Here is a 27,375-nt window from a genome sequence, read left to right on the forward strand (position 1 = left end):
CTTTAGGACTCTAAACTGGACTTGCAGAGTAGAGCTAATCTTAGGCCCAACCCCTGAAAGGCGGTAAGCTGGAGGAGTTAAATGCAACTTAAATGCATAATAAATGAAGCTTCAACTGGACTCCAGGAATGACCAGAATTCTGACCCCTAGGTCAGCCGTGCCCTCTGTCCTGTGCTGGGGTGAGGGTTATGGTTTGCCTGTGCTCACCCTTCCCTGTCCTCATTATGCTGGTTTCCCATAGCCCAGCTCCTTCCCCTTCAGACTAGTTCTACACACTGGGGACTTGGAATGACGGGCTATGGACCTGTGGGTCATGGGTTTAGGGGCCTCAATCAGGATGAATAGGAGGAAGCAACATTGCTCAAACAGGAGAATACTCTCACAAAATGCCTGCAAGGATGGTGTTATCCCAAAATCAGAAGGTAGGGCGGAGACAGACGGGCAGAATTCCATAAGACTCCTGAGACACACCAGGCCCACAAAACCATTTTTATTGGTTTAGTCTATTTCATATTCAGGGTTGGGTGAGCTCAGTCTGTGGGAAAGCAGACAGAAGGGACAGATATCCTTGTAGGAAGGAGACGAGACGTGGAAGGAGAATCATTCTACCGGAACTCAGATTGGGAACAGGTAAAAGAGAATCCAGGCTGAGGAAGAGGAGTGACTCTAGGATGCACAATTGGAGCTGCCTCAGGAATTTTTCTTCTTGACCTGGGGAAGAAAAGACATTGTCAGAGGCCCAGGGGCCATGGAGCAGTAGCAATAGGTCAGAGGAGGCCTGATTTGGGGTAGGGTTGGTTGATTTTCCCCACCCTCCATAGATGCATTCTGTAAGGCATCTACCTGCATTTTCTCCTCAGTATGGAGTCCTACTATGGTTTTGCTGAGATGATAGGATATATCAGGGCTGAGGTCTGGCTCTGAGATTACCCCTATATCCTATGTATGATGATTCCCCCCTCCCTCCAATCATCTGCCCATCCTGCACTCCTTACCATGGCCATCAGCACGAGGGCGCTGACCAGCACGGCATACACGGTGGCCTTCCCCAGCAGGATCTCATACAGGATGGTGGCAGACAGGACCCCTTGCTGATAGGACACTGTTGGGGAAAAGTGAGAGCCCCCAACCTCATGAGCCAGTAGCTCTGGCCTCTCTCATCTCCCAGTGTCCATGGGTTCTCCATGCACTGGTTCAAAGCAAACACCATGGGAGATGGAGACAGAAGAGGGGAGGCTCACTTACCTGAGGTGAAGCCACAGTCTGAAAGAAAAAGAGGTAGGAAAAGGAATGAGAAATTCCATCACTTGAGCAGACTAAGCCTGTTCATAGACTTTAAAGTCATAGTTTCATAGGCTACAAACAGATAGAAGTCAGACAGGGCAAAGTCAACCTCTGCTGACAGCTCTGATGCTATCTTTCTCTTGCTTCTCCTATCTCAAGGACATCATCATTAGGATCTTAGGAAACTAGGACCAGTGAAAGGGCTGGGGAGAGCAAACTACTCAGATGCTAAGCTGTGCAGGTCACTGGTAAGGAAAGCCTATCAGCACAGCTTTGTTGGGTTGATCATCTGGGGCAGGAGTTAGCCAGACATGTCCTGTTCATCTTCTATGCTCCATGGGGAAGAGGTGCTATCTTTAGTTTTCTGGCATTGTGGGTCTTGGTCATTCCATCCCATCCACTCTGGCATTCTAATGGATCTAGTCTGTCTTGTATTGTACCTGGATCTTTGAGTCAGTCTTGTCTAAACCCTCCCAGGCCCTGCTTACCTGCTCTGCCCCAGGCCTCAGCACTGATATTCTGGGTGATGGGTTTGTCCCAACCCTCTGTCCACTCATCTTCGACCCCGAGCCCATAGAACTGCACTTGGCAGCGGAAGTGGTTGCGGGGGTTGTGCCAGAAGGTGGCAGAGACCCTCAGGCGGCTGCTCAGGCAGTAACTGGAGTCGTTGCGGTCAGGCTTCTCCTTGTAGGGTTGTGGGTCTGTGCTGAACCCACTGTGGACCTCCTTTCCGTTCACCCACCAGCTCAGCTCCACGTGGTCAGGGTAGAAGTTTGTGGCCAGGCACACAAGTGTGGCCTTCTGGGTCCGCGCGATCTCTGCTTCTGATGGTTCAAACACGGTGACCTTGGGGGGTTTCACCTTTCTCAGGTCATCTGGAAAGCGAAGGGGGGTTGGGGCAGGGCTGGTCAGAGAGCTGTAGGGGACTGGCAGCTCTGTGTGTGTGGAGGGGAAGGTGGGGAGGTTGGGGAATGAGGTTTTTTGGGGGATCATTATCCCATTCTTTTTCTAATATTCTCTCTTCCCCCTTCCTTCCTATGGACATGCACCGTTGACTGTTTCTCTGTCTCCCTAAAGTGGCCATTATGTCTGGAACTGCCTTACATTCTGGGTAATGTCCCTTCATCTGATGTTACTTGATTTCTTCCCCACCAATAAAAGCTTATCTGTCTACTTCTTATCATTTTATACAGCAGTTATCTAAATGGAACCCTGAATTGGAATCAGAATACCTGGGTCCAAATCCTAGAACTGACTTTGTCCAGCAATGTGACTTTAGGAGATCTTCTTTAATTTCTGTGTCATTTTTTCTTCTAATGAAGTAAGAATCACAAAGAGACTTTCCAGAGTGGTTATGAAGAGGAAATGACATAAGGATGGAGAAAGCCCTGGTCCTAAGCTGGGGTATTTATATCTGAATCTAAAGGGCTAAGGAATAAAGGGAGTTTGGGGTAAGGGAGATATTTGGGGGCTGGAGGCTTTCTTCAGATGACACTATTTAGGTAGCCTGTTTTTGTGTACTCAGGTGAGGACATCCTTTCGTATCACTGTGTGTTCCCAGGAATGTGAGTCTTCTGACTTTCTTGAAGCTCATGAGATCATGCTGTGCATTCCTCTACCTCCAGAGACCACCCCAAGTTTGCTCAGCTCAGAAAAACGGTAATCTCCCCTTATTTCAAATACAGGGAATCTTTAACTTTTTTTTCCCCTTGTTTCTGTTATAAGCACATTTCCAAAATAAGCATCTGAGATCATTAGAGCAACTTGTTACTAGTTGTCTCCACATCTCCGTTGTAGATACTTAGAGAGCCTCTGCTGAATGCATTCAGTTCAATTCCCATGTAGCCTTCTCGTTTGGCTGACTCATTTCTTCAGGGCCTGTTCTCCATTCATTTCACCCTGCTCTGGGCTTTCCATTGATTGTTTTTGTTTCTAAGCAATTTTGTTAAAATGAAGAAACCTCATTACTATGAGAGCCTACTTTAGCCTGGAAAATAGACGAAAGATTGTTCTGTCACCCTCACCTGTCTATGTAGGTGACTTCCTTCAAGTGCTGGTTTATGAGAGTTCCACAGGACCCCAGCTTAGAAGGGCCCTGTGCTTGGTTTAATGCTCTGCTGTCACCATCTTGAAACTCTAAATAACTTTTAAACAAGGACACCCTGCATTTCTATTTTGCACTGGGTCTGCAAATTCTGTAGAGGGTCCTGCCTATCATGTCAGCACCCCCAGCCCTCTCCTCCCAGCTCCTACCTTGCTGAATACTACTGTGCTTCGATGTCTTAACTGGCTGAAGAGGGGCTGAAAGGGTAATTTCCTAATTTCCTTCTTCAGTACTTGGCTCCATCAATCTTTCTGCTCTCAGCCTGCTTATTTTACTCCAGTCTGAAAGACCCTGGCTCCGAGATTCTACCAGCTCTTCAGGAGCAATATAGAATTTACTCCCTGTGACTTCCTCACCCAGCAAATACTCAGTCCTTATTGTAAAGATTAAGATGGTCCCCCGAACCCTGTGCGTAGCTTCTTTTAATGCTTATTGATGCAATTGGCAGGACAAACAGAAACAGGACGTAGCTATACTCTGAAGCACTGCCTACCTCCTCCTCCACTGACAGGCCAGGGCCAGTTACCCTTCTGTGTTTTTGTGTCCCTGTGGGGTGTTGGTGGGCTTGACCAGGTAGGTGTTACTGTGTATACTAGTGAGTTTCTGTTTGTATGTGCTCTGCTTGGGGTTGAACTAGCCTCAGGCAATATTGTGAAGCTTATCTTTCTTCTTCCTCACCTACTTTTAACACATATACAGCCTTCCACTCCACTTTGCACAAAATCCTGTCCTTCCTTTGGCAATGGGCCCACCCTCTCCCCACTGACCTTGTAGGGGAGAAGGTGTAAAAGCAGAGCACTCATTTACCACTCTGATCCACCATTTGCTAGATACCCCATAGGCAGCTTCTCTTTTAATCCTCAGAGCAATTTTAAGTGGTAGACATGGTTAATTATATTTTATAGTTGAGGGGACTGAGCTTCATACAGATGAATTTATTCAAGCCCACTTAATCATGAAAAAGCCAGGTTTGGGACCCAGGTTTATCTGGCTCCAAAGTTCTGGTCTTTTCTCACACCAGCTGATTACAGGAACCCAGCATTTCCTCTGGGCCTTACATGCTTTTCTCTAGCTGAGCCCCAATGGATTCCTTCTTAATGACAAACCAACTGCTAATGGTGCCTGTTGTTGTTATCCTTGTTGTTTATCAAATTATCTGGATTAATATATAAGTATTGTTAATTGGGAGTTATTTACCTTCTCTGGTCTCAATTCTCTCATCATTAGGTGATGTTTACATCCCTTTCCAGTTCTAAAATTCTAAGATCTTCTAGAGAACTCTCTTCTCACAGACCAAATATCTGTATTTTGATGTGCATTTGCCAAAAAATGGGCTTCCTGTGTCAACTGGGCTGTTTAATCTAGAGTACTTAGTTTGATGGTGGAGATTTCAGGCCAGTGGACATATATATATATTGGGGGTATAGAGCCCCCTAAATTTACCCCAGTGGTGGAGGCTAGTGTCCCTGCTGCAGGGCCAGCACAGTCTTTGCTGACTGGCCCACGCTGTACACCCTTCCCTAGCCCTCAGGGATTTGAAGGTTAGGAGGAGAGAGGCTGAGAGGTTTTAAATTTACATGTCTAAACAGTAAATCAACAAATTCAAGCTTATTTTGATTCTTTTCTTTACTGATTCATGTCTGTCTATCTCTTTGGCCTCCCTGTTATACACTTTGTTCCTCATCCTTGTTTGTCTCCTTCCCTATTCACCTGCATCCTCCCCCTATATAATTTGTGTCCCCATAAACTCACAGGGAGCTGGGTTCCCCAGAGGGTCTGCCATCCTGCACTCCTGCCTGCTTTTCCCAGCCCACCCAGCTCTTTTCTTCTCTATGTAGCAGCTATACGCTCCTCCTAACCTTTTCCCAAGACAGGTTTTCCCTTTTCTCCAGTTAAGCGGCTTCCAGAATCCTCATAAATCCTCTCCTCCACTGCTCACCCTGACCCTAAATACCTCAGGGAAAAGAAGACCAAAAACTGCCCTAGTCCTCTGCGCGTGTTCCCGGACGGTGAGCAGCCCCCACCCCGCAAAGTCCTTCGCGAAGCCGGGAGGCGCGGAAGGTGCAATTGCAGAGCTGACCCCGCGGAACACCAGCTCCCCGCGGGTCCCTAGCTTCGCGTCTCATCCCCAACCTCTCCGGACTAACCGCGTGGGCTCAGCAGGCTGGGGGCGAGGGGCTGGAAGGTGGAAGGTGGGGAGAAGTCCGAATCTCACCTGTAACCGTGAGCCGGGTGCCGGGGCCGAAATACTGTTCGTAGGAGCACAGAGGCACAGCCTCGCATACAAACCCCGCAGCGCGCGCCCCTCGGCTCCGAGCTACCTCCCACTCCCAGGTTCCCAGCCCGGGTCTCGGATCTCGAGGGCCGGTCGTGGAGAGAACCAGGGCGCAAAGAAGAGGGAACGCCCCCCCCCCTCCACCCCCCGACTTCTATCGGGACCCGGCCGCTGGGTCTGCTGGTGCCGCGGAAACTCACCCAGAACCGTCAATCGGCTGCCGGCTCCAAAAATCTGGGTGGCTCCAGAGCACAGCCCCAGGGCTCCTCACCAAAACCGGATCCCGAGCCGCCCCGCGCCCCGCATCCCGGACCCCCTCACGCTCACCTAATACCAGCAGCCGGGTGCCTGGCCCGAAGTACTGAGTCTCTTGGTTCACGGCCCCCGAGCCCAGCACAAAAACGTGCGCGGCGACTCCCTCCCTCCCCGCCGCGGCTCTCAGGCTCGCCCGGGTGGTTCCTGCTTACCTAGCACCGACAGCCGGGTGCCCGGGCCGAAGTACTGAGGGTTTTGGCTCACAGCCTCCGGACGTGGCACAGTAACAGGCCCCACCATCTCCGCCCTCCGCTCCCCAGCCGCTGATCGCCGGCTCTTCTGGACGTCCCCGCTTACCTAGCACGGTCAGCCGGGTGCCTGGGCCGAAATACTGAGTATCTGTGCTCACAGCCTCGAGGCTTAGGTCAAAAACCCCGGCGCTGCCCTCTCCTAATGTCGGGTAATCAGTCCTGGTCCCCATCAGTCCTGAGCGCTCCCTTGCTCATTAGGCGCCTAGAAACAGGCGCTAGGCAGCTGCCCACCTCTCTCCATCCCGCCCCTCCAGGATTCCCAATTGCTTCTCTCCTTACCCAGCACGGTCAGCTTAGTCCCATTTCCGAAGTACAGCTGGGCGGTGTTTGCACAGCCCTAGGGACCCCCGCGCAAACCTGAGACAGAGGAGCATAGCTTCTGTCCCAGCTCGCCCCCTTCTTCCCGGACGCAGGGCCCTGGATGGCCCAGCGCCCCTTCCCCCAGGGCCAGGGTTCAGGGGTTTCTCCAGGGTGAGCAGCTCAGCCTCCCTCCCACCTGCAATAGCCGTCTTACCTAGCACGGTGAGCCGAGTCCCTGGCCCAAAGTACTGCTCACTGTAGGAGCACGGTGGGAAGGGACTGGCAAGAATTCCTCCTGACTCCCCATTGTCCTTTGCCACAGATTGAGGGTGGGGTGCACCCTCTCCTTCCTGGACTTTTCTTTTCCCACCCTCCAGAATCATCAGGACACAGTAAATGGGATATCACAGCAGGTCACCTCCAATTGCAGAGGAGCATCAGCTGGACTTGGGGATGAAACAGTGGACTTGAAATTGGAAGGGGTGTGGGTGGTGATGGTTGGGGAGGGGATGGGAAGTGTTCCAGGCTATGGCCTTTAGCCTCTCTGGCCTGATTCTTCATCTGAAAAAGTGGGATAATCTCTTTTCCACAGGGTTGTTGTGAGGGTTAATAAATAACAAGTGTACACATTTCTTTATCAAAGGGCAAGCTCTGTGGAAAGCCCTGGATGATGATTCCACCTTGATGCCTGACACCTTCACATTCATGAGAAGCTGAGTTTGGAGGATGGAGACACAGAGCCATACACTGAGTCCAGGCCTGGGCAAGGCCACATCAGGGACCAGTTCCAGAGACCCATCCCAGCTTCTCTTCCCTCTTGCAGCTGCAATCCCTCATCTGAGTGGGGATATTTTCTGAGACAAGGCTTTTTGTAAAAGCACCTCCTTGACCTGAATCATTGTGCCCCCCCCCAGTCCCCACAATGTTACATCATGATACAAAAATGTCCCCTCCTTTTTGCCTCCCTCCCCCAACAACAGGGCAGAGGCAGGAAGCACAGGTGGCAGAGGTTGATCTGACTGAGTGGGGCAGGGAAGAGACAATTCAGGGTAAATCTGAAGTGGGGAGGGGCTTGGGGAAAGTCATGGTGCTAGTGGTGAGGGGGAGCAGAGAGGCCCCTCCTGGAAGACACACCACCCTAAAGAGACCATCTGTCATTAGCTCTCCCCTCTGGGTCTCCTGTGCCTACCTGTTCAGACTGGCTTTTATAGTGAAATAGGGTGGGAGGGACAAAGGGGGAAAGGACAGCTCTGACAGGGGAATCCACAGAGCCAGAGATGGCAACTTGTGGCATGATGACAACAGCTCAGAAACCTCTACAATTCCCCACTGCTTCCTGAACAAAGTCCAAACTCCTTATCAGTCCTTCATTCATTCCACAAGTATTTAAGTGCCAGACCCCATACTAGTTGCTAGGGATATGAGTTTATCCTCAGAGTGGCATGCACCGACCTGCCTTTCCAGACTTACTTTTGATTACTCTTTTCTCTGAACCTTGCAGCCCAACTAAACAGAAGTACCTACAAGTCTCCAACCTCTCTTTTTGCTTTACCTCTTTGGGCTTTTGCTTATGCCTATGACTGGCATGACCATTCTCTGGGTGGACATTGGAGAGCAACACTTCCTTGAAAGTTTGCCACCTCCTCAGATGCTTCCATGAACGTCTCTGCAGACTCTTTGACTGCATTTTAGTAGACAGCTCACATTGCTATTTCAAGGCATTGCCTTGTATTTTGGCTATTTCAGTACATGATGTATCTGCCTTAGGAACAGTTATGCTTCTTGGGGACACTAACTTGAATATCTTTGCTTTTTGAAGATCAATAGTAATCCATTGCAATGATATGTGTTCAGTGAGCGTGTCTGTGGAAATATATATACATGTGAATGCATGAATTTATTGCCGTAGAGAGGGGAAGCTGTATGGTGGAAGGGTACATGGCTATTTCAGGCAGATTTTATAGTGCTGACTGCTCTGGAATTGGGTTACCTTGGGTTTGCGCATTTATCAAAGTTCATTTATTGTGTATTGATTGACACTGAACCAGGTACTATGCTATATCCTGTCAATAATATAATAAAATGCATCCCTGTTATCCAGGAATTCACAGTTGGATTGCAGAGGAGTGGGGGTTTCCATCAACTGTGATAAGTATCATGAAGAAGGTGTACACAGGGCAATATGACAGCAAAATAGAGGCTGTATGTAATCCAGCCTTAGGAGAGTAGAAATGGAGAAGTGGCAGGGAAGGACCAGGGAAGGCTTCTTGGAGGGGTAGATATCAGAGCTCAATCATTAAGGACAAGTTGGGGTTAACAGGAGAAGACGAGTGTCATTACAGGTGGAGGAGTAGCACGTGCAACGGGACCTGAAAGCAAGTAGTTCAGGAGGTTTAATGGGATGAAAGGAGTGAGAAGAGTGTGGAATAAGGAAGTAGAAGTCAGCCATGATGTCTTATATGCCATCTAAGTACTTTGAACCATATCACCATAGTGGTAATGAGGCAATGGAGTGCTATTGAAAGGTTTCTAGAAATAAAAAAAGTACTGATTCTTGGTTGTAGAGAACTTTCTTCCAATCCTTCTAGGAGTGACAGAAGACTTTTTCATACCTATCTAATTATCTAGAGAGAAATTTATAAACTGATTTGAAACTTAGGCTGGAAGACACATCTGTCTTTAAGAATACACTTCCAAAACAATGTATTCTCTTCTTCTTTACTGGGAAATCTACTTGGTGAACAAATGAAGATAAGTAGTGTACTCAGTGAGATGGCTTAAAGAAATGTGAGTGTATATAAAACCAAGCTTTGTTCCCCAGAGGGACATGGCCAGTTGGCAGGTGGACCCACTAGAGCACCCTGGTTCTGGGCAGGACAGGAAATACCCGTTTCCACATCACTATTTCTCTAAGCTGTCCTTGGAGTAACCTTTTTAGCTCCCATCACCACCTTATGCATTTAATTAACTTTTCATAACAAGAAATAACTGTGTCAGTCCAGGGCTGGGGCCCTTACTCCTTGTAACTGAGAGGACTGCACATTCATTGAACACCTCTTTTTTCTCTTCTGCTTGAAAAAGAAGAATCGCAAGGGAATTAAGAGATAGGCAGAAGAGATATCCAGACACTCACAAGTCAGAATCAAGTCATTTTTATTGGTTTAATCTAATTAGGATTCAGGCATGTTAAGGTCCCTTGTGGGTTAGGGAAATTCCAGCCATGAGTGTATATGCATAGAGGGGTTAAATCCTGGGATGAGTAGAGAAATGAGAGCAGCTGGTTTAGAAACACTGGCTGGGAATGGGGAAAAAAAGAAGCCATGGTGGGAGTGATGAAAGGACTGGAAACTCCTGGCTCCACCTTCAGAGCTGGCTTCAGGAATCCTTTTTCTTGATCTGAAGAAGACAAAGTTTTGGGATTTACCAGGAACCAGAAGTTGTGGAGATGGAGAAAAGTAGGAGGTCCCACTTGGCAAGACATATAGTAAGGCTCCCCCCAAAGCCAACTTGGTTTTCAGGTGAGGCCCATCCACTTTGATCCCATAGAGATGCAAGTTGTCTCTGGGCTGTCTGAAACGTAGGTGAAACTCCCTCCTCCACTATTGCCACCTCTGACATTGGAAGCATCTCTATATTCCTGGCTCTGAGTTGCTGTGTCTTATGTGTCACCTCCAACCTGTCAGCCCACCTGCGCTCCTCCTTACCCTGGCCATCAGCACGAGGGCGCTGACCAGCACGGCATACACAGTGGCCTTCCCCAGCAGGATCTCATAGAGGATGGTGGCAGACAGGACTCCTTGCTGATAGGACACTATTGGGGGAAAAGGAGAGCCCCCAACCTTGTGAGCCAGTAGCTCTGGCCTCTCTCATCTCCCAGTGTCCATGGTTCTCCATGCACTGGTTCAAAGCAAACCCCATGGAAGATGGAGACAGAAAAGAAGAGGCTCACTTACCTGAGGTGAAGCCACAGTCTAAAAGAAAAAAAGGGGAGGAAAATCAATGAGAGACTCTATCTTCTTAAGTAGATTAAGCATTAAGTTAGCCTTGTAGTTAGCACAGAAACCCCCCCTCCCCACTGCCCCAGGCCCAGGCCAGTCTCTTCAGACAGTCCTAGCTAACACCCTTTTTTTTTCTGCTTTGCTAATGTCAACCACATCATCCTTAAAATCTGCAGAGTGGAAGCACTGAAGGGTGTGGGGAGGGCATACTACCCAGATGCTAGGGAAGGAATTGGCCAGATGTGCCCTGTTCACCTCCATGGTGGACTTCATTTCTCTGCCCCCCTCCTTTTTGTATCTAGTATTCCTGGTCTTCTATCTGATCTTCCCCTTTCTCTCTGGTGACTGTCAACCCTACTGTCCTGTGCCTGTGTCCCATCTGTGTCTCTAACCCTCCTGTCAACCCTACTGTCCTGTGCCTGTGTCCCACCTGTGTCTCTAACCCTCCTGTGTCTCTAGGCCCTGCTTACTTGCTCTGCCCCAGGCCTCAGCACTGATGTTCTGGGTGATGGGTTTGGCCCAATCCTCGTCCCACTCATCTTCGACCCCGAGCCCATAGAACTGCACTTGGCAGCGGAAGTGGTTGCGGGGGTTGTGCCAGAAGGCGGCAGAGACCCTCAGGCGGCTGCTCAGGCAGTAACTGGAATCGTTGCGGTCAGGCTTCTCCTTGTAGGGTTGTGGGTCTGTGCTGAACCCACTGTGGACCTCCTTTCCGTTCACCCACCAGCTCAGCTCCACGTGGTCAGGGTAGAAGTTTGTGGCCAGGCACACAAGCGTGGCCTTCTGGGTCCGCGCAATCTCTGCTTCTGATGGTTCAAACACGGTGACCTTGGGGGGTTTCACCTTTCTCAGGTCGTCTGGAAAGCAAAGGGGGATTGGGGCAGGGCTGGTCAGAGAGCTGTAGGGGACTGGCAGCTCTGTGTGTGTGGAGGGTGGGAATTAGGGTCACATTAAAGCAGGATAATATATTTTAGGTTCTGTTTGTTTGGGGGTCATCATTCCATTTCTCTGTTGTTGCTCTCCCTCAACTTTGCCATTATCTCTCAGTTATCCTATGATTCATACTTCCTACTACCTCCATATCTCCCTAAGGTGACATTATGCCCTGATTTTCTTGGCTTTTTCTGCAATATCTCATTCTCTGGGCTTTGTTTAATTCTCTGTCTCTCTTCCTCATTCAAAGCCCTTTTGAGTGCATAGCTAGTGAATCATTTAGGCTTACATGCCATTGTGGAAGAGTTGAATGAGCATTGGATTTGGAGTTAGAAGATTCTCATTAGCAATATGATTCTAGCAGCTAAATTTATGTTTTCTAATTATTTTCCATTTTGCAAGGTGTATGTGTTTTTCTGCTTTGGTCGTATCCCATATTAAAATTAGCCTTTCTTGCCAGAAGTAACACTTCGGCCATTACATGTGACTACATTTTTTACCATATATTCTACCTGATTCACATATTTTTACATATAACCTGTTTTGAGGAGTTAGGGTGCCTCTGGCTCTATCATGCTATCAGATATCCCGCATTTATTCCTAAACTTGTCTCCATGGGGTGTGCGGTAGCCTGCCCAGGCTGGCTGTAATCCTCTCTTCTTTCCAGGGCCCAACAAGTCTCCTGGGCCAGCTTTGGAGTCCTAGCCCACAGCAAAACCTTGCATTCTCAACAGCAGTAAAAGCTGGTTGCCGGGTTTGAACAGATCCCAAAATCCAAGGGCCGTTTCAGCAGAAGGTTCACGTTGTCAAGTCCTGGGCCCTTTTACATGCCTGATGAATGTGAGAGAAAGAATTGCTGAGATTGTTGGGAGGCATGTCCTCATCTGAAAGCATGCGAGGGGGTGGAAGGAACCACGTCCATCATTTGAGCAGGCACCCTCCATTTGCCTCTGTTTTGACCATGGGAGTGAGTTTTTGGAGCGGAAATGTGGCAAACCCAGGCATCTCCACTTTGTATATTTGGGAAACGTTTCTGATGGGAAAATTGAAACACAGGCCTGGAAAGAGGAAAACCACGTGACTCAGTAATGATAAACAACTATCAGAAAAGCAGGGCCAAAGTACCCTAAGTCCTTTCCAAAGTTTCTTCTCATATTGGTCCATTACTATTGAAGGATACTCAGAGTGTGGTATTGTTATCTCCATTTTTTATGTCTTAGATATGCTGAGACAGCTTAAGCAGCTTATCACGTTATGTGGGTAAATGACAGAGTCCCTCTTGAACCCAAGCCTTCTGAATCCTGGTGATTTGTACTTTCCATTTTACTTCCCGGCTTGTGCCCCCACCTGCAGAACAAAGCCTGCCCAAGACCACCAAACCTGGCCAAACCCATGTGCTCCATTCCTTAGTCCCTTGCTTATATCTCCAGCCCAGGCTCCTTCCCATCTTAACTCTACTCCCCCCACCTGCCATCTTCCTTGCAATCATGGTATTGGTTCATGGTGAGCTCCCTACCCTGGGGTAAAAGCCGCTCAGCCTATTATTCCAGCAGAGATCCTGAAGTTAGAAAATGGGGTCTCCTATCTATTGTCCCTTCTTAAACCTGTGTGTTAATGAGATGGTGTGAGTTTCCAGTTGAAACGTCTTATTCAGACCTGTCTCCCCTGACACCCACCAAGCACAGTGAACCACAGAGACTCACCTGCAGCTCCTGCGATGCTGTTACACGGATCTCTGCCCTCAGGCCTTGGGAGCACCCTACGGGTCTCACCAACCTGATCCCCCACTGCATCCTAATCCCTCAAACCACCTCAGGATGACTAAAATGGACCTTAGGTGATTAGAAGAGATGCACAGAGGAGAAAGATGAAGGCAAGGAGAGTTCCAAGCTGGAGGTAGATATTGAGAAGGGTTTTAAAATAGAAGACAGAGAGCTAGTCACCAAAAAGCAATCAACAATGCTTAATTGGTGTCAGAACAGAAAGGGAAAAATGGAGATCTAAAACAAAACAAAACAAAAAAAGAAAAGGAAAGTGAAGTAAAACAACACACCCTCTAAAAAGTAGAGATGAGAGGAATCCTGAAGAACAGCAAAGAAAGAGAACTCACAAAGCCCTGAAGACTAAGCAAGGAGCTCTGTGGCCGAGGAGGCTCAACAAACATAGCAGAACAACACAGTGGAGAAGCTTTGGAGAAGGTAGGAGAGGGCGACAGGGCTTCAGGTGAGAGGGGGGACTCAGATTTATATCTTTACACCCAATTCCCTTTCTAGGAACTGATCATTGCACCCCTCTTACCACTTCCCAGTCAGGAGTGGAGCCCCAGTACTGTCACAGTGAGCCTGGTGCTGATCCCACAGTGGAGGGGCTCAATTATTGGAACAAAGCCACCGATGCCCATGGTAAAATCCACACTGGGCCTCAAGTCAGAGGGGAGGACCACTTTTCTCTCCCTGGATTCATGGACCTGGACCCAAGAAAATCTATTAGTTGAAATACCTAACTATACTATGGGGAAAGAGGGGGAAGAGTGTGAGGCTGAGGAAGGGCAGAACCACACACATAAGAAAGATGAACAGAGAAAGCAGTGAGGAGGCAGATTATAGAGATGAAGACTTAGGAAGATATAGAGTCCATCAAGCCGCACTAAGAGTTTTGGCAGACAAAACTCCATGGATCCCGCACAGGGATAGGAGTGTTTATTCAACCCCATTCTGCCAGAGCCTGAGTAGGGAATCACAGGCTCCAGCTCTAAGAGACATTCGCCCCTCCACATTTAGTCCTGTACCTTACCTAGGACAGTGAGCCGAGTCCCGTCTCCAAAGTGCAGTGGCTGATTGTTACACAGTACAACATGAGAGTGGAAAACCCCAGAACAGCTGGTATAGGCTACTCTTCCTTCCACAGGCTACATTTCACACCGATCTCCTGGGAGCTGTACCGTATACCCCACTCACCCATATTCTGAGTCTTTTCTCGACTGTGTTCTCAGTCCCTGCCATTCTCTAAGGAGTCCTTCTGGAACTCCAACCTCATCCCAAGAGAAACCATTTTACTTAACTTAAGATAGAGAGCTTGGTTCTGCTGCTGAAAATAGTTTTTCATTAGTTGCACAACATTAAAGCCTGGGAGGAAAACCGCCATCTGCTGCCTTTTGTCCCCTTTTCCCCCAAGTCTGCCTGCCAGTTCTCCTCTCCATTACCTTAGCTGAATTTAATTTGGGGGTAGGGCGGGGAGGGTGGACAACTCTGCAGCCTGTAATGTTGTGGTCAGAGGACCAATCCTGCCCTGTGTGATTCCCTGGCCCCACTCCCCCTGTGGCCATCTCTTCTTTGGGTGAGGGAGAAAAACGCAAGAGCCATGAGCAGCTCTGAGGCCAGAAGCTTTCCCATCTCTCATGGCAATCATGATGGGACATACTCCTTGGAGTTAGTATTTGGACAAGGTGACCCTGGATTATCTGTTTCTCCACACAGTAAGCCAGGGTGGGCACAGCCAGTCCATGAAATTATTGGAGATAGAGGCTGCCCCTCTAGTCTGCATCAAAACCAGAATTCAGATTTTCCTGGGAAAAATGCTTGTTCATCAAAACACCCTCAATCCCTGCTCCTCCTGGCAGGTTTCTAGTCCTCTAGTGCTGATTCACTCACTTACAACAGTGAGCCGGGTTCCCTCCCCAAAATGGAGAATGTTTCCAGAGCACAGTCTCCTGGATCCACTTCAAAACCCCCCCATGCCTGTTTAGCACGAACAGCAGAGCTGGGATTCAGGGAGAGATTGTGACGGTTATAGACCTCTTCCCAGACCTGCCTCAAATACTCCATATACCCTTCCAGAGCTTGCCTAGGACCCAGAACAGCTTGGGGCTGGGGGTAGAGGTGGGGTGGGGTGGAGGACGGGACATACAGCTTGGCTGCCTGTGAAATCCAGAGCAAGGGAAGGCATGAAGCCCTGATAGAAAGCCTATGCCAGTGAGGTAAGATGGACCTCCATGGCTCATCTAATTATCCTCCAAGCTTTCTCTCAGCTACCCTATTTCAGGTAACAGCTCGGAGGGGACAGCACCATCTCTTTTCCCATCTCTGCTCTAATTCCAGAGGCTCATCTTACACCCAGCCTCCCCTGAACTTGTTTCCCACAGATAGAGACGACATCTCCCTCAAGCTGGACCAAGGAGCTGGGTCTCTCTCCCTTCCAGTTTTCCCGAGAGAGAGTCCTCTCTCATTGTACCTACCCTAGAGACCCCCAGACTTACCTACAACCGTTAGCTTGGTCCCTGAGCCAAAGGTGTAGTCATAGCACATCCAAATACAGCCACTCTAAAATGGACCCTTTGGAACAGCTTCCCCCATGAGGAGCCTGGAAATAAAGCTGGAAGATGTCTTACCTATAACAGTGAGTCTGGTGCCTTCTCCAAAGAAGACTTCAGTGTTCACACAGTGTCACGGGGCAAGAAGGAAAACAAATGTAAAGCATGGGGAGAGGGGGGCCCTGGCTTAGTGTCTAGAGGACCCTGTAATAAGAAATTGCCTCCTGTGCTCTAGAAGTTCTCTGCAGAAGAACACTTTCAACTTTTGACTTCTTGAGGCTATGACGCGTGGCCTGAGTCCATCCAGAGGGCCCATTCCTCTTTCTCGAAGGATTCTTCATACAAATGCTCCCTCTCAAGGGTCCATCAAAGGGGCATGGGGCTTGGAGAGGAGGGCAGGGCCCCAGAACCTGACTCCATTCATTGAGAGCCAGGATACCTCTGGCTTCCTCCTGACTCCTTCAGTAGAACCGGTCCCCTTCCACTCGCCTTCCTGCGTTTCACTGGGGGTTGGGATTAAGGAGTCTCCTTGAGTCCTTCACCTGTAAGGTGACCTGTGAGGTCACAAAGACATTCTTCTCAATCTGGCTCTGTCTGCCTGGAAGCCTGAGTTCTCATCCAGGGCCTGTCCTTATCCATGGCCTTGGACTGATATGTGGACAGGACAAGGCAGAAGCAGTCCGGACAGACCCAAACCACCCATGGGTCTATGTCCCAGGAGAAAAGTGGGGCACTGTGGGCTGTGGAACAGGCAGAAAGGTTTTTGTAAAGATTTCCCATAGGGTTGAATCACTGTGGCCCCCTGTCCCCACAATGTTACAGCTTAGTACAAAAACAGCTCCTCCCATGGGCCCGCCCCTCAGAGTCTGAAAGAAACCACCAGAGGTGCTGCTCCCTGGAGGGTAGTGGAGGGTGGGGGTGGGGGTGCCTGTGAGGTGGTGGCTGAGTGTGAACAGGGCCACGGCGTTCCCTCCTCATCCCCAGTGTCATTTCTTCAGGATGTTCTCAGCTCCTCAGAGCGGTGTGTATTTGAAAGGCTGTATGCAGAAGGGGCTGGTTTTCCCCATGGTGGCTGCCCCTCTCCAAGCTGTCGTCATCGTGGGGAACCACCACGGGAAGAACCCTCCCCTTTCTATCATGGCCCCGCCCCTGAGAGTGGCAGGGGAGACTGTGCGTCACTCAGAGGCCACACCTACTTTTCACTGAGAATCAGAGCCCTCAATACCGAGCCTCTGTCCCTTAGGCCCAACTCTGAGTCTTTAGGGTGGTTAATTGGGTCTGGAGGTCCCTAGGGAATTGGCCATGAGCTAGATGGAGCTAGGGTTTTTCTGGATGCGGACAAAATGATAGCTGAGAGCTTGGCTGCATTTTTTATTTGTTTTTTTTTTGTTTTGTTTTTTAGTTTTATTTTTTATATACAATTTATTGAGATATATTCGCATAGCATACAATCCTCCAAATCGGCTGTATTTTTAGAAGTGAGGATGGGCTGAGGGAAAACTACATGTATTGTCAGCCGTCTCATTTCACATTGTAGCTCTGTAGTCCTGTGCCTCAGAAATCACAGAAAAAAATGGAGTTGGGGAATTGGCTAAACAGAGGAAACCTCAAAAGCATTCTTCACGTACAATTGAATGGTCACGTGATCATGGTCACAGTCTTCTCCCTCTCTTCCCTGTAGGGTAGGAGATATGAAGTTGTTTGTAGAGATTTTGTTTTCCCTCTACAAGATGACTTTGAAGTTTAACCTCCAAGTGAGTGGCCTAGATATCATTTCACCAGATGGTGCTTCCTTTTATTGTAATTGGTTTGTGAACATGCTTTCATTTCTGCTAGAGTAAAGACATTGTGAGGGCAGGGATGATGAAGTAAACATGCTTGCGTCTCTGTTTTTGCTTGCCCTCAGCTTTGTTTGAGATTTTCCATGTAAGCATCCCGTTGTCTTGGGACATGGGACAGCCCGGGTGGTGAAGTGGCTGCAGGTGCTCGGTGCCGAGGGTCACAGTCGTGAGTGGTTCTGACAGTGAGGGAAACGTGTCAAAAACCTTCACTACCAATCACTCCACTGCAAGGTCTGAAGGGTGGGATCCAAAGCACGAAGATATCCAGGTCATTTCTTTCCTTCCCTTTCCATGCCTCCAGTCCCCAAGTCCCTGAAGGCCTTCCTTCATTATTCTTTTAGTACCAGAAACCAAGGACCTGTATTTTATGAAGTTAAAGTTGGGGAAAATTAAGTATAAAGGTTTTTCTTTGTCGCTATTAGAGTCATCAGGGTCACCCCTGGGACCTTGTAGAATTTGTTTCACTCTAATCGAGATGCTTAAAGGAGGGAAAGCTGAATGCCATGTCACATCTTTCCAAGCTCTATTCTTGAGGTGGCTGGATTCATGACAGTGCCTCATCTCAAAGTCCTTTACCAAAAGGCAGAAGCTCTGCCGGATGGAATGATTCGCTGAAGATCTGACCAAGGGATATTATTTTACTACCGCTTGCCATGACAGAAAAGCTATTTATTTGGAGAAACTATTAGATAGTTTTATTTATTTATTTTAGTTGGCAAAATGCCAATAAATTTTTCTTTCCTTCCTTCATATTTGATTCTAAATTCATGAGGAAATGTATACAAATAATGCACAGTCAAGAACATTCTAAAGAAGAAAAGCAATTGGAAAGAGTAGAGACTTGTTCTACTATGTATTAAAGCATTCTAAAGCTTCAGTGATTAAAGCCACACAGAACTGGTATTTGAATAAACAAGCAATGTGGCAAATTAGAAAGCCTAGAAAGAGACCAAAAAGATACTGAAATTTAGAATATGTTAGAGACATTATCAATAAGGTTAGACTGGACTTTTAAAATAAATTGTGTTTATAAAACCAGGTAGCCCCGAAGAAAGACAAAGTTGGATCAATTCCACATATACACGTGTATCTCTCTCATAGATCAAAGATTTGAATGTTGAAAGACAAAACCATGGAAGTGCTGAAAGAAAATATGGGAAAATCCCTCTATCACCATGGAATAGGATGAACTTTTGATTTATGCTTTAAAATCTAGAATTAAAAAGAAAGCAAACTTGACTACATACGGTGACACGCTTTAGTGGGAATTATAAACAAAATCGAAAGTCAAGTCTCAATGTGGGAAAAATATTTGCAATTCACATCCTGAGGGCTAATCTCCCTAACATGATGAAGTCCTAGAAAAGTGAGAAAATAATCCAGAAATCCGATAAAAATGGGCAAAGAACAATGGTTCAGAGAAAAAGAAACCCAAATGACACTTAACAATAGGGGGAAAATACTCACAATGATAAATGCAAAGTAAAACCACTTTTCCCTACTTTTCACCAATCTGATCAACAAAATCTCAAAATAAGGATGGATCATTCTACTGGCAAGTTTGTAGTGAAATAAGCACTTGTACGCATTGATTGCTGGTAAGCATGGAAAATCATATAAACTTTATTGGGAGCAATTTGGAAATGTGTAGAAAAATAACAAATGCATTTACTTTTAGTAATTCCACTTATGAGAACATATCTCTGTAAATACTTATGCAAAGAAATGAGAAAAAGTGTGCAAAATATTTGCATTATTTGAAATAACAAAACAGTGGAAACAGCTCAAGTGTCCATCAGTGGGAGACTGGATAAAAAATTGTGATATACCCACACAATGGAATATTATTCAGTGCTAAAAAAGAATGAGGATGTTTTCTGTTGCTGTAGAAAGATTTCTAAGATATATTGTTAAATGGAAAAAAGGCAAATTGCAGAAGAGCATATTCTGCATGCTACTTTTTGTATAACAAAGGGAGGAAATAAGAATATATACTTTTGTTCACTTGCTTTTGATTTTTAAAAAAAGCACTGAAAGAGTACAAAAGGAACTGATAAAAGTGACTACCTAATGGGGATAAGAAGAGTAGACAGTATTCCTGGAAGTAAAAGTAACATTTCTCAATCCTAACTTTATTATATTGCTTCAATTTTTGAGTGATATGAATAAATTATCTATTTAAAATTAAAACTTAAGTTCATAAAATAGAAAGAGGAAAATACAAAATAGTGTTTAAATAATATTCCAAAATCCACTGCTTAAAAAAAACTACTTGCTTAATTTACAAAGTCACTTTATTTCCAAAGATCAACTTATTTTAGAAACTATTTTATATTCCTGAATTTGCTCATTGGTTCCAAATAGGGTGCTTGTTAAAAATGCAGATTGCTGAGTAGTTCCCATAGCCTTCAAGAACTAGGTCTATTAATTTGTGTTTAAACGAACAAACAAACAAGCAAACAAAAATTACACTAGGTCTTTCTGTCACAGAGCTAGGCTTCAGACTCTGCTTGTCTACGGACTAGAAAAAGGGCACGTAGATCGTGGAAGCCATGGAGAACACTCGAGTGCTGACTAGTGGTGCCATAAGCTGGGTGTAAGGGCATGCCTCTTAGAATTTTGAGGGAAAAAAAGAAAAAAGGAGATGGTCTGTCTAATTAATGATAACAGATCTTACAATACACTACCACAAGTCTGAAAATAGGTCATCAAGTGCTTTGATCTATTATTAGAATGTGACACGGCCTCATCTTTATTATATTTTCACATTGAGACACACCATCATCAATTTAATCAATTATTTTGACCTATTTCTTTATGTTTTTTCTGTCTTAGTCACCTCTTTTACCTTTCAATAATGTGTCTTCTAGGTAAAATTTCCTTCTGATCATATAGCTGGGGACCAGGTTTACTTTGAATAGAAGCCTGACATTCATCCCCACTGGCTTTACAAAACATAATACCACCTTGTTTTGGTATTACAGCTACTTTTAATCCCGATGGGGTTTGTTGCAGTTTTGCCACCCTGGTCAGTATGCCCAAATGCAGTCAGCAGTTTTCTGTAAAAGGTGAGAACATGTATACGGTAGGGGGTCATTCATCATCTTGGACAGCAGGGGGCAGCCTTTCCTTACTTTTTTTTAGACCTAAGTAATTGCAATCTCAGCTTGGACCCTTGAGGCAGAGAGAACAATGTGCATAGTGCTTATTCAAACAGGAGGGGGAAGCAGAGTTGTTTATGTATCTTTTTCAAGGTATGTGTTGGTGTGGGAGAGACCCACAGATAACAGTTTATATATGTGTATTCCTTGAAACCTTCCAAGGCATGGTAATACACTCTCTAAAAATTTTCTCACAATTTCCTCAAATGAGAAACGGAGAATTGAAGAGGCTGAATGAGTTGACCGAAGTCATACATCATGAAAAGGAAGAGCTGGAACCAGAACCCAGGACTCCTTAGTCAGGTTCTGTGGCTTTGGTAGACGCCATAGCTTGCAGCCGAGGCTCGGTCATGCCCACCTCCCGGAGCCAGATTAATCTGCCCAAATTCCAATGCAGGCTCTCCAATTCCGTCTGAGACCTCAGGCAAGCTACTAACCTTTAAGCCCCAATCTCCTCATCTTTAAGTGGGAATAATAATAATACCTACATTAAGGGATTGTTGGGAGAACTAAGTGAGATAACACATGTAAAGGTTTATCATGTACTTGAGTTTGGTTAGCAAAAGTTAGTTACTATCATTTTCACAGTACATATTTGTCAGGTTATTTCTCAAATTTTCGCATGCATCAGAAGGACCTGGACAACTTGTTAAAATGCAGGATTCTAGGTCTTCTCAGAATTTCTTATTTACTCGTTCTGGGGTGTGGCCCAAGAATTTGCATTTCTCATAAATTCCCAGGATTCTGATGCTGTTGGTCTAGGGATCATACTGGGAGAATCAGTCTTCTAGAAGCTCATTCTTTTCTCACTACATTGCTCTCCACTCCTACCTGACCTTTTCTTTGTTCAATCCATGGGCATTCACCGAGTCCCTGTTATATTCCAGGCATTGTTTTAAGCACTGGGGACTACTGGAATGAACAAGACTAGATTTCTTCCTTTAACGAGCTCAAGTGGAAAACCCAGATAGACATGCCCAGTGCTATCAAGCAACATGGACGGTGCTCTGACGGAAGGAAGCATGGGCAGAAGGAGGATTGCCAACTCAGACCAGAGGGTGAATGTCCTCAGCACATGGTGGGGCAAGGAAGATGGGGAGCAGATGAGTCAGAAAAGACTTTCCTGAAGAGGGTAAAGAGGAGGGTGGGAAGTGCATCAAATCTGACAAGACCCTTGTGTTTAGAGCCAGATGTCCAAGGTGCGCGGCGTGTTGGACAGAGCACCAGGACTCCTGGTCATTGGAGCATGGCAGAGAGGAGAGGAGTGGAGAAGTGCAAGGCTGGAAACACAGGTGGAAGCTGGGCATGAAGGACCTCATGTTTTTACAATAAGGAGCTTGGATGCTATATTGAAAGCTGTGGGAGGTCATGAAAGGCATTAAAAGGGAAGCAATGCCATGTGAAGGACCTCGAGGAGCAGTATTGGACATGGTTAGGGGAGTGGATATGCTGCATGGAAGGAGCCATTGGGAGCAACCCTCCAAGAAGGGCAGTTGAGGCAGGGAATAGAGTGGAAGTAAGAGTGGACTGGAAAGATGCCGAAGAGCAGACTTGGTGGGCCACATTATCATCCCAGACCACAACCTTACGTTGTAGCAGGAGAGGCCAGGAGGCAGCAGAGAGAGAACATGGGCTTTGGAGTCAGGCAAATGAGGAATCAAACCCCAGATCTACCATTTGCTGGACATGGGACATGGGTAAACTAATAATCTTCTCTTAACCTCTATTTTCTTGCCTGTGCCACTGGAATAAAAACTACCTCTGAGGGTTGAGGGAATTAAATGTGAGAATGCCTATAAAGCAGTTAGTATGGTGTATATTATTGGTAGTATTCTGTGGGATGAACAAAACAGATATCTCAGGAGACTGAGGGAGGGGAGACCCAGGGAGCTCTCTTTTCCCCTTCAGACATACTAGCAGGTTGTTACAAAATTGGGGTCAGTGGAGTCTTCTCTAAGTGGGACATCTGCCACTAGGAGGGAATCCAAGCTGGATTAGCGAGAACAGATGTAGAAGGTGGATCAGAAGAGGTCACAGTGATCGGTATAGATGTTTCCCTAGATGTGTTTGCTCTTGCTATAGGAAGGCTCACTCCAAGTCAAGGGAGGTAGTAGAGTCCTGCAAACCATGCCCAGTGCGCACATATGAGCACATTTGAGACCCAGAGGAGGACTACGGTGGAGTCACATTGAGTCAAGCTTGTTTTCCTCTAGAAAACACCCCCTCCTGCCCCCCTACTCTGCTTTTAAAAAAATTCACCTCTTATCATGCTGCTGAATTAGTATTTCTTGACACACATTTTTGGAACTGGGGAACTCTACTCATCTCTAAGGGGTAGAAGCCTTTCTGAACTCAGACTGGATGTTTCCCAGAGTGATGGGGGAGGAAAAGTAGACAGACACAGGTGGTGAGAGCAGAATCACTTTATTAGCATCATCATGTCAGTGGGACTTAGGGGGGCTTTTAGCTATTGGCAGAAATGGTCTCCTTAATCCAGCTCACGTAGTTGCAGACTTTGGTGTAGACTCCAGGCTTGTTCTTTTGGGCACAGCCATAGCCCCAGGAGACGATTCCCTGGAGCTTTCCATTGCAGACCACAGGACCACCAGAGTCACCCTGGGGAGCGACAAGGCAGGCCGAATTGTATAAAGAGGGAGACAAGGGAGAATAGAGCCACAATCTTAAAACACCCTGTTCCTGGCCAGCTCTGTGGGCCCACATCCTCCTCATCATGGCCCATTCTCTGTTGTTACTAAGGAGACAACATGCCACACAAATGAGCCTTCTTCCTTCTCTATGGGGAACTGCAAGGAGCCCTCCTCTCACAGCCCCACAGGCTTGGGGGTTCAAATCCCACTCTCATGTGGGGTCTGTGTTGGGCTGGGGCCTCAGCATGCAAGGGGTTAACTCACCTGGCAGGAATCCTTGCCACCCTCAAGGAAGCCAGCGCAGACCATGTTACTGGTGATCTCTCCAGGGTAAGAGGATTTACACTGGCTGTCACTTAACAGGGGAGCATCCAGGCACTGCAGCTGCTCTGGGTAGTTGGCTTTGAGGAGCAGGAAGAGATAAAGGAAAGGAGAAATGTGGGTGAGGTCAGGCTGAGGGATGGTAAATCAAAGCTGAACACTGAGGGCAACCCCAGGGAGATGGAACCCCAAGAATGTAAGCACCAGCATGGAAGAGTGGTTTTCATCCCCTTCTCCAGAATGATCATTGCTGAACCCCTCCCTAGAAGTGATAATAGCAAATTCTGTACTTGTTTTATCTTTTGACTATAGGAGTCATCTCCTTGAGACTTTGCACCTCTTGGTATCTTGTATTGAGCCTTGAATGTAGTGCGAGCTTGAAATGAAGCTGCAGGCTGGAAGCAAAGGGGCTCAAACCAGGGGCATCCTTGGTTATGGAAGATGTGGGGACAGCAGAAAGTATGAGGGTGAAGGTTCTTACTGCCAGAGCTCAGGGTGTTGCCCCAGCCGGAGATGAGGCAGACGGTGCCAGCAGATGCACAGGAGGAGGGCAGAGACACAGTGGACACCCGGCTGTTGAGGGCGGCAGCTGAGGAGAGCTTGATCAGCATGATGTCATTGTTCAGGGTTGAGCTGCTGTAGCTGGGGTGGCGGATGACCTTGGACGATTCGATGAACTGCTCACCCCCCTCGAGGACGTCGATGTTGTGCTCTCCCAGTCTCACCTCGATGCGGCTGTTGGGAAGGAAAGCAGGATGAAGGCATCTGTCCTCGGGTCAAAGCGCTGATGCCTGCTCTCCTCTGGGGATCTCGAGCTCACTGCTCATGGGTGATTCCAGAGGCCTAGGGTAGGGTTGTGGCCCTATCCTGTGGGTTAGTATCGGTGGGTGGCCGGGACCGAGGGTGGTGGTGGAGTTGGGGAATGAGGTAAAGGGATCCAGCTGGGGAACTGTTTCTCAGTCTGTTTTTCCAGACTCTTTTCCCAATCCCACCTCCCCCCATCATGCATCCAGTATCAGGGGCACAAAAGAGCTACTTAAAGTTTCCCAAGCATTCTTCATCCTCTGTGCCTTTGCTAACTACATGCAATGGCTTTTACTTCTTCCCTTTGCCTGATAAGCATCGTCATTCTATATGATCTAACTTAATGGTCTCAAAGCGGGACCCCAAGGTCTGGACTTCAAGGCTGCCCCAGACCCCAGGAGCAGCACCTCAGAACTTGAAGAGATACAAATTTTCCAGGCCCACACCAGACTGACTGAAACAGACACTCTAGGGACTGTGTTTTAACAAGCTTTTCAGATGATTCTGATGGACACTCAGGTTTAAGAACTTCTGGTCTAGGGGTTCTCAGCCTTAGCTATGCAGTAGAATCAGCTGAGGTGGAGAGCATTAAGAAACACACTGATATTCAGAGCCCACTCCTGAAAATTTGAGTTAATTATTCTGAAATAGGACCCAGTCATCAGTATATATTACATTTTTAAATTAGAGGTTGTAGGTTTACAAACAATCATGCATAAAATACCACCCTATTATTAATACCTTGCTTTACTGTGGTACATTTGTTACAATTCATGAAAGAACATAGTGCATCATTTACAAAATAGTTCACTGTGTTGTATGCTTGTTTTTTAAAAAATTTTATTCTAGTAACATATATACAATTTAAAATTTCCCCTCTTCACCACAAATATATAATTTACTGCTGTTAATTATGTTCACAATGGTGTGCTACCATCACCATCATCCATGATCAAACATTTCCTAGGTGGTTTTAATGTCTAGTCAACTGGAAAAGGTCACTTTGTGAAGTCTTTGCCTGCCTTTTCCACCAGGCCTTATCACCTACTCAAAAATAATTAATACCTGCTGTTATAACCCATAGACTTACTGCTTTATGTATTTGTTTTGGGCTTGAGACTTCTTATTGTGTGCCCCTCTTCATCCTCAGTTCCTACAAGTCAATTGCTGTTGACAATTTCTCTTCTCCATCATCTTAATTTCCCATCCATCTCACCCAACTTCAGCACTGCCCTTGGCTATACCCAAGCTCTCTGAGAGAGCACTAGGCTGTGAGCTCTGCAGTCAGGGGCCCAGCACTTACGACTTGTAGCAGTGAGCAGCAGACACCACCCACTGACTTTCGATGAGGGAACCTCCGCAGAAGTGGTAGCCAGAGTTCAGGGACACCTGATACGGGACAGAATTCCTCTCACAGGTGTAGCCCCCAACGATCTTGTCATCGTCATCAATGGGGAAAGCAACTTGAGTGGAGATAAGAAAGGAGAAGCCATTTCAGAAGGATGTTGGAGGGTGGAACCCAGAGCTCTGTGACTGATTCATGCTAATTAGGATTCTTTAACAAGCACAGTGATAATACGCAAGCGAAGGAGCACTGACAACCCCAATAGGTATCACAGGCTGTGGGTCCCCTGAGCCTTTGGGTCTCCAGCACACATAGTAGGAACTTTTCAGGAGCTCAGGCCCAGTCCTCTTTCGGGGGCACCAGGTGAGGACACAAGAAATGCCTTCACAATGAATTCAGTGGGAGGCAGATGGGAATGTGGTTTTCTAATCCACTGAGTGATTCTCTATTTTTCAGTATTGGTCTACTTCCCGAGGTTATTGGAACTTCAGATTGTCAGGATGGTTTGGTCTAACTAAGGAAATATTCTGGTTGGGTAGCCCTGCCTATACCCTACTGCTCCCATTGCTGAAACCTGGGCATTCAGGCCAGGGTGGTGACCAGCCCCTAGACCCATGTAGGCAGGACAAGGTAGGCTCTGTTATTGGCCAATAGGACAGTGATTTTCAACCTTGGTTTCACAGCTGGGAATCTTAAAATCACCCGGGAAGCTTCGAAGTCCTATGCTCAGGCTGAACCCCTCACCAATTAAAGTCATAATTTCTAGAGGTAGAGCTCTGAGCGCAGTGCTTTTTCAGTCTCCCCAGGTGATTGCATTGGGCAGCCATGATTAACTCAACTATAGAGGGGCTATCCCAGAGTTGTCACGGCTACACCTCGAGCTTCCTGGTTCATTTCACAGACCACCTTCACCTGGTCTTCCTTTCCAGCCCGATGTGGATGAGACATGGTGGAGGGAATGGAGTCAGAAGGTGAGAGAGGTGAGAGCCCCCCAAAATGGGAAGGAGGGGTGCTAGACAGGGACAACAGAATATCAGAGCATGGGTACAAGAGGAGAGGCAGCAGAAGGCTAGGGCAAGTGTTTCTGCCAGGAGAAGGAAGGGGAACAATCCATGCAACTCACCAGCAGCTCCCACAAAGGCGAGAATCAGGAAAGGATTCATGGTAGCAGAAGTGTAATTGGGTGGTTGAGAATCCGTCTTTATACCTTCCAAGGGGAGCGAGAGGAGGGGTATGTGAGGTTGGAGGATTACTGTTCCTCCCAGTACAAACACCTGCAGCTTTCCCCTTCCCAGGGTCTTGCATCACCTCTGCTGTTTGGACTTTCTGTGGATGCATGACTTACAGGTGATAAGGGAACTTTCCTTCTGGGTGCAGCTGATTTCTGGAAAGGGGAAAAATGGGGAGGCCAAGCCCACACATAGCCCAGCTGGGCTTCCAGGAGGGGAGAATGACCTGAGCCCTTAGAAATCCTCTTCCCTCTTG

At 47.1% G+C, this 27,375-nt stretch overlaps 1 protein-coding gene and 2 gene segments (V, D, J or C); all 3 read right to left on the reverse strand.

The window, feature by feature from the left end:
- Positions 1-474: 474 nt before the first annotated feature.
- Positions 475-27,375, reverse strand: part of LOC119533990 — a 193,005-nt gene continuing 166,104 nt past the window's right edge. The window contains 5 exon segments of the C gene segment in view: positions 475-712; positions 997-1,103; positions 1,247-1,264; positions 1,774-2,160; positions 5,865-5,910. Coding sequence covers positions 692-712; positions 997-1,103; positions 1,247-1,264; positions 1,774-2,160; positions 5,865-5,910 — 579 coding nt within the window.
- LOC119533988 overlaps positions 9,667-27,375 on the reverse strand; it is a 209,656-nt gene continuing 191,947 nt past the window's right edge. Inside the window, 5 exon segments of the C gene segment in view lie at positions 9,667-9,926; positions 10,235-10,341; positions 10,484-10,501; positions 10,999-11,385; positions 14,255-14,302. Of these exon segments, the coding sequence occupies positions 9,906-9,926; positions 10,235-10,341; positions 10,484-10,501; positions 10,999-11,385; positions 14,255-14,302 (581 nt within the window).
- LOC119533991 (anionic trypsin) lies at positions 23,209-27,053 on the reverse strand. Its single transcript, XM_037835984.1, has 5 exons — positions 27,014-27,053; positions 25,849-26,008; positions 24,223-24,476; positions 23,685-23,821; positions 23,209-23,388 (listed from the first exon to the last, which is right to left on the reverse strand). The coding sequence occupies exons 1-5, from the start codon at positions 27,051-27,053 to the stop codon at positions 23,236-23,238; spliced, it is 744 nt and encodes a 247-aa protein (XP_037691912.1). The 3' UTR covers positions 23,209-23,235.

The sequence above is a fragment of the Choloepus didactylus genome, chromosome 5, assembly GCF_015220235.1.
Source record: "Choloepus didactylus isolate mChoDid1 chromosome 5, mChoDid1.pri, whole genome shotgun sequence".
Taxonomy (NCBI): domain Eukaryota; kingdom Metazoa; phylum Chordata; class Mammalia; order Pilosa; family Megalonychidae; genus Choloepus; species Choloepus didactylus.

Coding starts and splice junctions, on each gene's coding strand:
- LOC119533991 (XM_037835984.1), bottom strand. CDS start 27,053: ATGAATCCTTTCCTGATTCTCGCCTTTGTGGGAGCTGCTG. Junction 26,009..27,013: donor CGCCTTTGTGGGAGCTGCTG/GTGAGTTGCATG, acceptor TCTCCACTCAAG/TTGCTTTCCCCATTGATGAC. Junction 24,477..25,848: donor GCTGCTCACTGCTACAAGTC/GTAAGTGCTGGG, acceptor CCTTCCCAACAG/CCGCATCGAGGTGAGACTGG.